Here is a 15,436-nt window from a genome sequence, read left to right on the forward strand (position 1 = left end):
TTGCCTGGCTAAATGATTTGAGGTTCAAAAACAAGAAAATTCCATTAATTATTTGACGTAAAATTTGAAACCTTCTACACAAAACATCTAATTGAGTTCAATAAACGTTCAAGCATCACATCTTGTGATGACAACTGAGCCCTCAAAGCTCAATGGCTAACATAGCTTACACTTGGCGTATTGTAATTCCAGTGGATAGAACAGGCAAAATATCATCGCTCTCCATCACTTACAGATAATATTACAATCAAGATTCTAGCATACTTCAAAAAAGAAGAAGAGAAAATCAGATTTAGGAGATGAACCAGTGTTTAAATCCTAAACTAAACTAAAAATTTCAGTCAATCAGCTCCACATTATTATGCTAGATGATCTATAATGATAAATATGAGATGGACATTTGATCAGCCGGCCATGGAATTGCATAGATTTGGAGAAACGTCTATGCTACTGACTTGAATAGGGCATTTAGCACAGCTTCTCTAGTTGGCAAAGCTGGAATTGCACCTCTCTCAGTCACAGTCAAGGCACCACAAGCATTAGCAAATTTCAGAGCATCTCTCAGTTGGTTTTCGTTCTACAAGAGAGTCCAAGAAAATTCAAACAGAAACAGGAATATTAAGAACAGCGTGAAAGGGTCCATCTTTATCATGTGCCATTATCGATGTACAGAAACAAGTGCCTGAACATAAATATTTGAGATGTTCAAATCTTCCAACGAAATACATGAATTTGAATTTTTTTCCCGATGTACTTGATGAAATTTTTGTCATTTTACCTGCTTAATAGAAATGTAGGAACTACCATTGCTATTTCTTCGTAAACTCCTATTGAAATCATGCAAATATATTATATCTATAGAATGGCCAATATGAGCAAGATAATCATCAATATTTAAACGAGCACAAATAGAACTAGTAGTCATTTGATCTGAGCTCTGATATAGAATTGCTTGGCGGCATATATAGCAGTGGGTTGAGTTATTCTATGCTGCTTACGGATCAGACGTTCAATCAATTTGAAATCATAAAACCACTAAGTATTATTCTTAAGGGTATCTGTGTTATTATCTACAGAACGAGAAGTGAAAACGTGACAGTTAAAAACAAATATAAAGCAACAAATTTCATTAACAGTACACAACTCCACAATATGTCTAGCGTCATCTATTGCGTTGTTAAAAAGATAATACCTGAAGCAGTGAGATATCAGCAGCTATCTGTGATAAAATTCCAGCTACAAAAGCATCCCCGGCACCTGTTGCATCAATGCAATCCACACTCAAACCCTTAACTCTTCCATTGAACTCCTGCAAGAGTCAGAACTCCAGGCAGTATCAGATATACTGCTATCACAGGAATGTACTAATCATGGAAAACTTAGGGAGGTATACATTTACAACAAAAAATTTGCTAAAGAAGTGCCTATAACTGTTTTGCAATACAGAAAACACGCATTTAGAAGCACACCTTGGTGTAGTATCTGCAACCATCTGGGCCTTCGGTAACTAGAAGTAATTTAAGATTCGGATGGTACAATTTGCGAACGACACTGTCATCATATGGATCTTCCCCTTGGGTTAAAAAGCGTATCTCCTCCTCACTTATCTGATGAATCATGCCAAAATGCAATTTTATACTTTCATTCCAAAGTCATGGAGTGATGCACATTGGGAAGTTTATGTCATTATGCACTTGTAAAATAATGTGGAGTACCTTAATTATGTCAGCAATGTCCCATATGCTTAGGATGCCTTCTCGAGCACTTTCTGCTGATGGCCACAATGGAAGCCGCAAATTTGGATCATACGATAAGATCACACCAGCATCTTTAGCAGCTTTTGCGGCAGCAATGTGGGCCGATTTGCAAGGTTCTGTAATCAAGCTTATAGAACCATAATGGAAAACTTTGGCCTGGTGAAGGACAACAATAAGCAAAATCAACTTAGTTTCCAAAACAGTAGCACTTGTAAGATTCTCAAGTAAATAGAAATTTGAAAAGACACAAGTTTTCTAAACCAAATGCCCCTCTACTTTAATAATTGAGAACTGGTTGAAAAATGAAGTTGGTTTCTTTCCCCCTTTCATAACTTTCCTTTATTTCGTTAAGCAACAAAATGTTTCTTCCAGCAATTTATCTGTCATCCTCACATACCTTCTTAATCAAATCAAGATCAAGTTCAGCTACTTGAAGCAACATATCAGCACTAGGATTACGATAAAACATGAATTCACGCTCCCCATCCTTTCTGAGTGTTACAAATGCTAAAGCAGTTCGAGCACCAGGGTCAAACCGCATTCCTTCATTGTTCACATTGTTCTCCTTCAGAATATCAGCAAGCATGTAACCAAATTCATCTTCACCCACCTGTACACATACCAAATAAAAAATTGAAAATGATTTCATCCACCTGTCTACAATTTTACAGAATCCTCATAATGTTAGGTCAAATATCAGTTAAACACAAGAATAATAAGGACACAAAATAATGAGTACCTTTTTCATTTCATATTAAATGCCATTACATATTCTAACCTGTGCTTGATGGTGAAGAAGGTAAGCCTAAACGCTTCCCTTCATCTTATGTCTTTTTTTTAAAGTAATTACAATTTTCTTATTCACAATTTGCCTAAAAGGTAAAGCTAATGCTTGTTACCAAACCTTAAAACTCTCGAATCAGCTTGAAGGAAGAAAATTACCCATGCAAAAAACAAAAAATAATAATAATAAATTATTATCAATAATACCTTTCCAATGAAAGCTGATGAACCGCCAAGGCGAGCTATGCCAACAGCCACATTAGCAGGTGCACCTCCAGGAGCTTTCTTAAATGCCGGTGATTCAGCCAAGGAGAGTCCACTTGTGGTTGGGACGAAATCAATCAGCATTTCCCCAAAACAGACCACAAGAGACTCCTCCTTTTCCAATGCCCCATCATTGCTTTCTAGTGCTTTTCCTAAAAGAATTGAGAACAAGGAATTACTCCAAGAAATTCTTGAACTAAAAAATGTCATCCAGTAAAAAAGCCATACAAGAATTGCCTGGCCATCTTTCAAGTTTATTTAAAAATTTAGCAGGCTCTTTTTTAATATGGACACAGACACACGGTACAGTGAAGCATTTTGAACGTCCATCTCCAGCCGTGACAGAACGTACAGCTATTATTTCTTTACCTTTCCTAAATCCAGGCGACTGAGCCTAGTGGTGCTTGCGGCTTTTTCTATTTCAGCTTGGATTAAAAATATTCAATGAGAAACGAAAACTTTGTACTTTCTCTAATAGCTTAAGCTTTTAGATAATATGATATCGTCTCACCACCGTACATTTACGATAATTTCACTAACACTTTATGAATAAATGAATCCTGTGTGATATTACTGCTGAGTGCTTTAACCCTACTCCTGGTTAAAATCGATCCTCTCGCATACTTCCTCAATCCTCATGAGGTGGAACAGTCAATGCCTGTCCCATAGACAATAGGGACTGGGGTGTGGCAAACTGGCAATTAGTTGACTAGAATTGACCTGCTTCATCTTGGATACTTTTTCGGTTTTTCCTTTTGAAACTGAAAAACTAATTGACATTCTTCAATCAACTAAACTGTGTTCCAAGTTTCAACAAACATCCCAATTTATCTATACAAGGACACACAATCTAGCTTCGTAAAACAAGAAATTAAGTTCCTATCCCATAACAGATATAAAATTAAGTGAAATCAAGTTATATGGCCCACGTAAAACACTGTCCAGAATTCAATTTGCACGCAAGTATAACTGGAATAGATTCTGACCTTGAAGTCTGAAGCGTGGAAATGAAGCCGGCGACGGAAAAGAGAAAACAGGTGCTTTGACTTTGCGCTGCCGGAGAACAGAGGGCCCAAACAACCTACGGGATGGCCCAGAAGCGTGATAATTCAAGGAGACACAGCCGAAGCTCAAGACAGCCGCGTGAATCGCCATTAATTCAGCACAAAAGAAAATTAAATGATCTTACTTATGGGGAACTTGAGGGCCAAATCAAATTACTGTTTGGCGTTAAATTTGAGGGTATGAAAAGGAAATGTCAGCAGGCGAATTGATTATATCGAACAATAAGAAATATATATTAAAGAATGAGAGATAATTCTTGAGAATTTTTCAGCTGGTTTTTGAGTAGTTGGAGTGGGGGGATGTTGGGTTGGGGTTACTGTGAAGTGCAGCGGAGAAAGATGAGACAAGAGTGTAAGAAGAAATGGAGCGAGACAGTGCCAGGTGTTCATTTCTCTTTGGAGTTTGGACATCTAATGACCTTTCAGAGTTTTTTCGGGTGAAATATATTCCCGGTTTTTATTTCTCTATGTTTCAACTTGTAAATGATCTGTTTATTTTTATATGGTTTTCAGTAATTAGATAATGTGAGTCGTGTGTCTGAAATCACGCCTTAGTAAGGGTGTTTTGGTCTTTTGGATGTGGATGGCCACTTGGCAATGCCCAATTGGCCAGTTCATGTTGACACGTGTTGTGCTAGTTGAAGACTGATCATGGCCGTCCCCTTTCTGATCAAAGGCTGAGATTAATTCCCTTTGACTGATATTGTTTTTGGGATGGGTCTTTGACGGTTTAGTTCATTCATTCTGGAGTTTGAGTTTTCTTTTTATCTCTCTCTATACCCTTCGTTTTTCTTCTTGTACTTGGCTGATCGTCTTGATCTTCCATGAGATCTTAATCTTGTGTAACCCTTGTGAAAGTGCTTTGCTACAGTTTTTTGGAAGCCTGAAGATAGTGGCTGTATTTTGTAGATTTATTGAGTTTGTGAGTTGCGGTTCTTGAGTAGATTAGGGTTGTGATTTGGGAGATCCTGTTCGATCAGTGACCAAAAACTTGTTTTGATTTGGTTCTTGTTATTGTATCCCTTGTGAGGCTATTTTGCATTAGTGACACTGAGCCCCCCAAATTAGCCCTTATTTGGGTGAACTGGGTGATCAATTTTTTGTTGTTCTTGTTCTTCACATTTTCTGAATTTTATTTACTGTCGGTGATGTTGTGATTTTTGCCGAATGATAGATGAATTTTTTTGTTAGATTGAGTGGCTGAAAATATAAGATCATTGAGGTAAAATCAAACCTGGGACCAATAATCCCAACAAAAATGGTATCAGAGCTTGTATTGGAGTTCTTGAGCTTTTTTTGATTTCTGAAAAATTATCAATTGAAAATCATCCTTGGTGAAAAATCAGTTTTTCAAGTGATCTACAATTTGGGAAAAATTAATTGTAGACATTTTTCTTGGGTCATATAGTGAGGTTCTTGAAATTGGGTCTAGCGAAATCTCCAGGGTGCACACTGGTGGATTTTGTAGACATCTTTTGATAAAGATATTTGATATTATATTCTCTTTCAAAGCGCTTATTGATATTGTTTGATCAAGTGTTTCAAGTTGAATTACCGTATTGGTTTCACTAAATTGGAGGTGGACCTGCTGAACTCTGTAGCTTCTTAATAAGGAATTGGATATAGAAACATTAAACTATTGTTCAACAATTTGGTGAGATCGTTTAGATTTTTTGAATTCAAGTTAAAATCTCATACTCGTTTCTTATTGTTTAATGCAAATTGGAATTTGTTGCTGCATGCTTTATTGATATATGTTGTAATCTAGACAACATAATTGTTAATTGACGAATAACATGCTATTGCTGAGTATTACAAATACCCGGACTGCATAACTTTTAATTGACGAATTACTTGTTATTGCTGATTATAATACATGCCTGCAGCACACACAATTCACAGTAATTTGACTTTTTATTTCATCTGTTTAATTCTAAAACTGTTTCTTGACTGATCTGTAAAACCTGTGATTTTTTTTTTCAAAAAACTTTTATGCCTATTTTTGGGAATCTGAGATTGCCAAATGGCCTCAAGTTCACACCACCCTTCCACATAATCTGTTATGAGGTGAAGGTCAGAACTGTCTCAACTCGATGAAAACGGGGATTACTTGATATGAAAGCAGAAAATGAAGGCTATTTTAGTCCAACAAAAGGTTGCTAAAGCCCTTGATGATCCTGAAACATTTTCTCTTAAATTAAAATCTAAACTTGCTGAAATTGAAGAAATGAATGAGACTACATACAGCTCTATAATTTTGCATTTGTCTAATGATATTGTTAGACAAGTTGATGAAGCTAAAAATGCTAAGGATTTATGGACTGCACTTGATGTTCTATTCCTAACTAAAACATTGCTAAATAAGATTTACCTTTTGGAGAAATTGTTTAGTTTTAGGATGGACTTGAGAAAGGACTTATAAGTGAATCTAAGTGATTTTAGTATAATTGTGAAGAGTCTTGCACATAATGATAAAAAATTTGATGATGAGGATTTGGCTGTCATCTTATTGAATTATTTGCCTGACTCTTACAAGGATGTGAGAAACCCAATGAAATACTCGAGGGACAAATTCTCACAAGCAATTGTAATAAATACCCTAAGATCAAGAGATTTAGAGGTTAAAAAGGAATCAAGAGATGCTAAGGAAAAAATTATGTTTGTAAGAGGGAGAAGTGAAAATAGAGAAGATAACTTTCAGGTAAGAAAAGTAAATGGAAAATCAAAGGGGCGGTCTAAATCCAAAGATAAAAGTAACAAGAAGTCTAATGGATGTGGGGAGCTAGGGCACTTTAAGAGAGATTGCTTTGAGTGGAAAATGAAGAAAAATGATCAAAACGATATGGAATCGAACAATATTGCTGTTGGACATGAATTGGACAGCTTGTATGTTATAATTGTGTCTTGTGAAGACATTAGTCAAGATTGGATTTTAGATTCAGGGTGTATATTCCATATGAGTCCCGTCAGATCATGGTTTTATAACTATAGGGAAGTTGAACCTAGCAAGGTTTATATGGGTGATGATAATTCTCATACTGCTAGTGGTATTGGGGACATAGCTATCAAGATGTATGATGTTATTGTTAGGCAATTAAGAAATGTTAGGTATGTCCCTAATCTTGAAAAGAATCTTATATCTTTCGGAATCCTTGAGGATGAAAGACATGACTTTAAATCTCAAAATAATAAACTAAAATTCGTGAGAGATTCCCTAGTTGTAATGAAAGGACCTAAGAAAAATGGGTTGTACTACCTAATGGGTGAGGCAATTACTTCACAAGAAGCTAATCTCCTTAGTGTTACTGATGACAAATCTGAATTGTGGCACAAAAGAATGGGCATATAGGAAATAAATGTTTGAAACATTTAAGTGACCAAAAGTTACTTGGTAAAGGTCTTATTGAACCTTTAAATTTTTGTGAGACTTTGTTGGGAAAGTCTCATAGGGTGAGTTTTGAGGTGGGTTCACATATAGCAAAAAGACTTTTGGATAATGTCCATGCAGATTTGTGGGGGCCTGAAGAGCATCCCAGCTTTGGTGGAAATAAGTACTTTCTATCCTTGGTAGATGATTACTCTAGAAAAATATGTGTTTATCACTTAAAGGCTAAATTTGAGACTTTTCATAAATTTCGAAGTTGGCTTAAAATTGTGGAAAATCAATTGGATAAGAAGTTAAAAATTCTGAGAACAGATAATGGTCTAGAGTTTTGTAATGCGAAATTGATAACTTTTGTAAGCAAAGGGGAATCATGAGACAGAGGATGGTTAAGTACACATCTCAACAAGATGGGGTGGTGGAAAGAATGAATAAGACTTTGATGAATAAGGCTAGGTGTATGTTAGTCAGTTCAGGACTTGCTAAAGGGTTTTGTGCTGAGGCATTATGCACAACAACATATTTGATGAATAGATCTCCATCTAGTTGTTTTGAGTTTAAGACTCCTCAAGAACTATGGACTGGGAAGCCACAAAATTTAGCACATATTAGAGTGTTTGGGTGTATGGTGTATGCATGCCAAATTGAGGGCAAGTTGGTGCCTACGGATATTAGATGTGTTATGCTAGGCTATCCTAAGGGGATTAAAGGTTACAGGTTGTGGATTTAGGAAAACCTAGTATTAAGATCATTAACAGCAAGGACGTTGTGTTTAATGAATCTAAAATGCCTTGTTTAAAATTCAGACAACATGATGACTTTTGAGGAAATTGAATCTCACAAGAAATTTTAGAATGAGCTGAAGTTGGCAAGATATGACTTCACTCATTCAGATGAGAATGAACCTGTAATTGATGAGGTTGATGTATCTGATGGTGAAAATGAAATGAAAACTAACACCCCTACAATTGAAGAGAATTCTATCCATCATTACAAATTGGTTAGGGATAGAGGGTTTTGGGTTAATTTGCCTAATGGTCAAAGAACGGTATAATGTAAATGGATTTACAAACAGAAAGAGGGGTACGACTATATTGAGATATTTTCCCTTGTCATTGAATATAAGACAATAAGATTGTTTTTAGCATTAGTTGTTCAATTCATTTGGGAATGTGAACCACTGGATGTTAAAACATCTTTACTACATTGGGAATTGAAGGAAAATATCCATAAGAGTCAACTCTTAGGCTTTGAGGTGAAGAATGACCTTGTTTGTAAATTGAAAATGCTTGATAGGTTTATTCTTAAAGGATATGTAGATGATGACTTTGAGGGTGAGAAAGATATGAGGAAATCCATCATTGCTTATCTTTTTACATTGGGAAATGATTGTATAAATTTGAAATTTGTGAAAGAATGCATTTGGTTAAAAAGTGTTTTGTGTTATTTGAATTTTCTGCATGATACTTTTATTATTCTCATTGTTAGTCGAATTGCATTGTTGGTTATTATAAATTTTGTTCATTATGAGAAGCAAATATATGTTAAGGTGAAGTTATAAGACAGCTTCAGGTGAAGTTAAATCTTGAAAAAATTCATGTTGATGCATGTCCATTTGATATGAGACTGAAAATGCTTTCAACTGGTATGTTTAAATTTTGGTTTATCAATTCCGTATATTGATAATGGATAATTCTTTTGCAAGTACCGGGCAATGATGCATGGCTTGGCTCGTCATGTGCAAAATTAGCAACTAGAAAGAGTTGGCGATTTAAGAACTAAGGTGAAGGTTGTGAGTCGTGTTTCTGAAATCACTCATTAGTAAGGGTGTTTTGGTCTTTTGGATGTGGATGGCCACTTGGCAACCCCCAATTGGATGGTTCATGTTGATACGAGTTGTGCTAGTTGAAGAGTGATCTTGGCTGTTCCCTTTTTGATCAAAGGCTGAGATTAATTCCCTTTGTCTGATATTGCTCTTGGGACGAATCTTTGACGGTTTAGTTCATTCCTTTTGGAGTTTGAGTTTCTTTTCATCTATCTCTCTCTACACTATTCATTTTTCTTCCTGTACTTGGCTGGTCGTCTTGATCTTCCATGAGATCTTAATCTTGTGTAACCCTTGTGAAAGTGCTTTGCTACAGTGTTTTGGAGGCCTAAAATAGTGGTTGAATTTTGTAGATTTATTGAGTTTGTGGGTTACGATTCTTAAGTAGATTAGGGTTGTGATTTGGGAGATCCTATTGGATCAGTGACCAAAAACTTGTTCTGATTTGGTTCTTGTCATTGTACTTTCTCTTGTGAGGCTATTTTGCATTAGTGACGAGCTAGCCATTGAGCCCCCCAGATTAGCCCTTGTTTGGGTAAACTGGGCGACCAATTTTTGCTGTTCCCGTTCTTCACATTTTCTGCATTTTATTTACTGTTTGTGATGCTTTGATTTTTTTCGAATGATAGACGAATTTTTTGGTTTGACTGAGTGGCTAAAAATATAAGATCATTGAGGTAAAATCAAATATGGGACCAATAATCCCAACAGATAAGTTGCAAAATTACGTGGTTTCAGAATTATTATTTGACAAAAGTGATTTTTAATTTAGCATAAAATACCTTTTATAAGCAAGCAATTATTTCAAGATTTTAATTTGATTAAGCTAAGCATATTTATATCAATAATAAATATTTTATTTTTTTATAAAGTTAAGTTTAGAATCACTAGAATGCATCCAGCTGATTTTACTCGTTTTGCACAGTGTGAATGTATTTCCATATTATACGATCAATATGTTGATTTCACCTACTTTGAATTGTGTTGTTGACTTCTTGTGTGTCCATAGTGTATGATGAATTATTGAGGCATTTGGGACCTACTCTGGTATAGTTGTATTTCGCGTAGACTTTGGACTGTGCTAGGGTGCTTAGCCCTTTGGGTACAAATCTGCACACATACGACCATATTTTTATAATTTTTGAATTCTAGCTATCATAGTGTAAGTAAGATTTTTCGTAAATATGTCTAACTGGAAGAGTATCATTATTTGAAAACTCTTCAATCACGGGGTTACAAGCTCATATATTGTCACGCATTTTCTTACCATGTAGCAGTTGAGTTGAGCAACTTTTGGAGCTTGTTGATTTGATGAGTCAAGCTATGTGACATAACTAGATTGTATGATATGTTTGTTTGATCATGTAGTACTTTGGGGCACATGTTTATCACGTTGATTAAGTTAATTTGTGCCACATATTTTTCTGGGAAAACTTTGTCAAAATTTTTATTGAATTAATTATAGTCAAAGAAGATGAATTTAGTCTTGGTGGCGGATCCAATCCTTAGATGACATCCACTATCAGCACACATCATAACTCGAAACCACTAGGATGATATGATTTGAGAGTACATAAATTTTGAGATATCATTATAAAGTGTATTTTTCAATAAAATATTTGTTGAGGATGTGTGTTTTTTTATTTGTTATGTTTTCACATAGTTCACGTATATTAACTATCAACAGTGTGTAGAAGAATTCAAAATCTAGCAATTTAAAGATTTCATTAAGTTGTTTCAAAGTTTACTGGAGAATGTCAACATTTATCAGAAATTAACTAGTTGCACGATCATTTTGTATGGATACAAATGTTTTTTTTTTTTTTTTGGATAACCCAGGTGTCCCAGCTTAGCCGGACTAAATCCTGGACCTCTAGCCCCCGACCCCTCAGTGACTAGTGGAGGTAAATCGCAGGTTGTGCCCTTATTGGTTCCCAGGTTCCCACATGGCTTTTACTCCTTCCCCAAAGGGACCCTCCTCCATGGTTATTACATCACCAAGCTGCTCCAATCCTTCCTCTGATTATTACATCACTTGGCTGCTCCAACCAGGAATCGAACTCCCCACACTTGGTTCCAGAGCCCCCCAATGTGATTGTTCCGCCAACTTGGATGTGCCCTGGGGGCGTATGGATACAAATGTTGCTAACACTTGAAGTTGTTCTATGCCAATTTCGAACATAATTTTGATTTGTTCTCCCCTCTTTTTTTGCAGGGGTGAATATCTCACGAGATGGTGGACAAGTTAGATACTGGAGTAGCTAATTCTAACTTTGTCGTGCATTTCTACATGTTTGCTTTGGAGAAGTTGGACGCCCATTCATTGAGAAAGGCGACCAAAATGGTTATCTTATTACTAAATCCAAATGTTTTCTGATGACTGATTTGTCAGTGTTCTTAATTTTTTTTTTTTTGGGTATATTTTGGAATAACATGTGATCGTGATCCCTTGTTCCTACTTCCTAGTTCTGCATTCTAAGTAACAGATTGGAACCAAATTTGTTTTGTGAGAAAGATCTTTGTTTTAGAAACTGTTATGTGTGGAAGAATATTGCTTGCTATTGACAGCTTGTTTGGGAGGGATTTTTAATCCCAAAAAATTCATTTTTTGACCGATATTTCACTATTTCAATCGTAATTTTTGACTTCTTCTCTCATAGGTGGACCCCACTTTTCTTCTAAAGATAAAAAAATCAATTTTCAAAATCCCTCTCAAACAGGGCCTGATATGGGTTTCCGTTTTACATCCTTTATCTATACTTATTGTGGTCATTGTTGCTTTAAAATTCTTCTCATCGTGGAGTGGAGAATCAGTGGTTGCGTTCAATTTAAGCAACATGTCCTTCTTGCCAAAAAATGAAGTCCTTTATGGAGAAAATGACGAACATATAGGTAGGTTAGAAATGATTCTAAAGTGGATGTCACGGTTTCTTGATCTCATAATTAAAAGATGTTTTGTTACTTCTATTAGTACTGAATTTGATGCACTCACTTTTTTCTCCCGAGAAATTAGGGCTAGGCAAATCTCCCGAATCGAACCGACCGAACCGAACCGAACCGAATCGAACCCGACGGTTCTTGTCAAATTAAATACCCGAACGGGTATCTGAATTGAGAACCGACGGGTACGGTTCGATTTTCGGTTCTAGACCAAGAACCGAAAAACTAAATAAGAATCGAATCTTTCTAATTTTTTTTTATATTGAGTAAATTAAATTATTTTAATTTTAATTTTTCTAAACAAATTAACAATTTCTAAATCTAAATTTTTAGCCCAATAATTTATTTCATTTCTGATTTTTTAGTTTTTGGCCAAATTATCCTTTTTATTACTTCATTTCTTAGCCCAACAAGATCTAATCCACTAAATAATCTTAAACACCTATACTAAAGTGCATAACATTGTCTCGACTCTCGTACTCGCTCTCGCAGCCTCGCTAATATTCCAAAACCTATACAATCGTCGACCAACACTGTGACCTCCGATCGAAACTGTGACCTTCGCCGATCGAAACTTTGACTGTAGTGATCATTTGAACAAGGTAGTTTACTAGTCTCTAACATTTTAAAACCATTGAATGTATCATTAGTTGTTTTTATATAATGTTGTTATAAATATTAAAAAATTTAATTATAGTGCAGAACCGAACGGAACGGAACGGAATCGAACTGAACCGAACGGAACCGAACCGAATCCGAACGGTTCCATAATTATATTTGGATCCGACGGTTCCATTTACTAGATACCCGAAAATTTTGGTTCGATTCGATTCTCTTAAGAATCGAACCGAACCGACCCGCGCCCACCCCTACGAGAAACCAATAATACAAATGATATCCAACTCATCAATTATTGCGATTTCCGAGCCGCAATCCACAAATAAAACTAAATGAATCATAAAGTACGTGGAATTTTATAACATAATGAATAGCATCATTGGTGGCAATAACAGTGTGACACGTGGAATTAGTCCTACACCTCTTAATCTAATTTCACAAGAATTCCTCCCCTATAAATAGTAATACAAATGTAAAGGAAAAGGGGATGGATGCTTTAAATTCTATTCAAAATTCTGTCTATTGGTCTCTCCCATGCGATGATGCTCAATCCTCGTATGCTATGTACATATAGTTGACTAAACCATCGAAATACCAACCGTGGGTGGGTGGCTGACCCTTTGTCACACGTGTCAAAGAAAGAAAACTGTTATCAATTACTTTATCTCACTTTTGTTTTAATAGGAAAAAGGACAACATTTTTTTTTATCCTAAACGTGCTTCAAAACACTAGCAAAGGTGCTATAAAACACTCAAGAAAATATTTGGTATTAATTTAAATGACATCAAACATAATTAAAAATAAAGAATGTGATAAATTTATGATTAATTATCCTAATAAATACATTTGATCAAATAAATCATGAATTTATTGTGGTAATTAATTGATGAATAAAGTGATATCGGCACGTTATAATTTTGATGGCACGGAGAGGCAAAAGCAGACCTTTCATACTAAACCCGCTTTTAACCGATCCACGCCGGGCCAGGTACAAGTCTCCATCATAAAACCGTCAAAAGCGTGTGTTTCTTAACTCTTCCTTCCACTCCACCCTAAAATCAAACTTTTTGTAATTAAAAAACATATAAATATATCTCCATAAATTGTGAAATCCCATAAGAGATGTATTCCTCTGCTCCTCCAGTATAGGCCGTTGAAAACGTGTCCACATCCAATTGGTTTCAAATATTTTTAAGTCAAAGCTTGTGTATGGTATTATTATTAAAATTTGAAATGTCCACATAATGGAAAACACAGTGTTAATTTAAATTTTATGATTGGAAAGTAAATTAATCTCCTTGATTTGTGAAATAAATTAAGCCCTTATTTGGTCTAGATTAAAATTTAAATCAAAATTAACAATTAATTAATCACATATTTTAAGGATCTTATATTTTTTCAGCTTACATTTTATCAATTTTTATTAAAATTTACTAAAAAATTTGAATTTCCTCCCTACCATATAGGGGCTAAATTTGGTAAGCGGATAACTAATTTGAACGGAATTAATTTAAAATTATTAAAAGTGTTTGGAAATAATTGACGAAACAGGAGGTGTAGAAATTTTACGTGGACGCATTCCAGAGGATCTTTGCTCTTTAGAAACAAAAATAATAAAAGACTCCCGCATTAATCATCCAAGTTGAGCCGCGTGACACTGCGCGTATGAAACCGCGTAACCTTCACCATAAATCACGCACCGGGGCCCCCCTTCTCATTGGAAAATCTCTGTTGTTAGTAGAAATTTTATTGAATTTCTCACTAACAATGGAGAAAAACTCGAAAAAACCAGCGGTTTTGTTAACCGAAGCAGAAGAAGTCGAAAAAGTTTTCGAGAAATTCGATACAAATGGAGATCACAAAATCTCCTTATCCGAACTCGGTGAAATTATGAAAGCGCTCGGCTCAAAAACTGAAGAGGAGGAATTGAAGCACATAATGTCGGAATTAGACACCGATGGTGATGGTTCAATCGATATTAACGAGTTTAAGGCGTTCTACTGTGGCAGTGGCGACAATGAGTTGAAGGAGGCGTTTGATTTGTACGACAAGGACAAGAATGGGAAGATTTCGGCGAGTGAGTTGCACTCGGTACTCAAGGGTCTCGGTGAGAAGTGTAGCCTCAAGGACTGCCGGCGTATGATCAGCTCTGTCGATGTTGACGGCGATGGTTGCGTTAACTTCGAAGAATTCAAGAAGATGATGAGTAGGCCTTCATCGTAGTATGTAACTCTTAGAATTTCTGAATTCTGACTTCCACTTTTCTGTTCTATTGCAATTTAAGTAACTTTCAGATGGTCTAATTAGGGTTTAATAACCGAATTTGTATATTCACAATAACAGTCCATCTTCTAATATGTTGTTCTATTTTCACTGGTTATGGAAGGAAAATTGTGAATTACTCCTAAAATTTTCTTGCATCTGCAACTAGTTTAGGGCAAACTATTAACAAAAAACTGTTAGCACGAAAACTGGTGGTGGAACTATTGCAATTTTAATTCAATGAACTCGTAATCTGTTGACCATTCAACGGAATATGATCAAGTGTGATTAGTAAGAATTTTGATAATTAATTTTTTTTTACTGTTAGAGATAAAGTGGATTTGTATTGTGACAGAAAAATTTAAAAAAATCGATTAAAATAATAAAATAATGATCAAAAAATTAATTTTAATTGAATTAATATCCGGACCAAACAAGATAAACCTAAGGAAAAATTGTTTGCGGCTTTAATGGATTTTTTTATGGATGTTGCATAATTATTCAACACGGAATTGAAATAATGGATTGAGAGTGATGGGG

At 35.4% G+C, this 15,436-nt stretch overlaps 2 protein-coding genes across 2 annotated transcripts; one reads left to right on the forward strand and one right to left on the reverse strand.

Moving 5' to 3' along the window:
* Positions 1-75: 75 nt before the first annotated feature.
* LOC111372638 (probable fructokinase-6, chloroplastic) lies at positions 76-4,265 on the reverse strand. The gene is made up of 7 exons (XM_022995022.1): positions 3,791-4,265; positions 2,748-2,956; positions 2,155-2,367; positions 1,716-1,913; positions 1,470-1,607; positions 1,193-1,309; positions 76-577 (listed from the first exon to the last, which is right to left on the reverse strand). The coding sequence occupies exons 1-7, from the start codon at positions 3,957-3,959 to the stop codon at positions 443-445; spliced, it is 1,179 nt and encodes a 392-aa protein (XP_022850790.1). The 5' UTR covers positions 3,960-4,265; the 3' UTR covers positions 76-442.
* A 10,066-nt stretch (positions 4,266-14,331) lies between these two features.
* LOC111372639 (calcium-binding protein CML24-like) lies at positions 14,332-15,044 on the forward strand. The gene has a single exon (XM_022995023.1). It carries the CDS (start codon positions 14,402-14,404, stop codon positions 14,855-14,857), a length of 456 nt encoding a protein of 151 aa, XP_022850791.1. The 5' UTR covers positions 14,332-14,401; the 3' UTR covers positions 14,858-15,044.
* The last annotated feature ends 392 nt before the right edge of the window (positions 15,045-15,436 follow it).

The sequence above is a fragment of the Olea europaea genome, unplaced genomic scaffold (genome assembly GCF_002742605.1).
Source record: "Olea europaea var. sylvestris unplaced genomic scaffold, O_europaea_v1 scaffold1019, whole genome shotgun sequence".
Lineage (NCBI taxonomy): Eukaryota > Viridiplantae > Streptophyta > Magnoliopsida > Lamiales > Oleaceae > Olea > Olea europaea.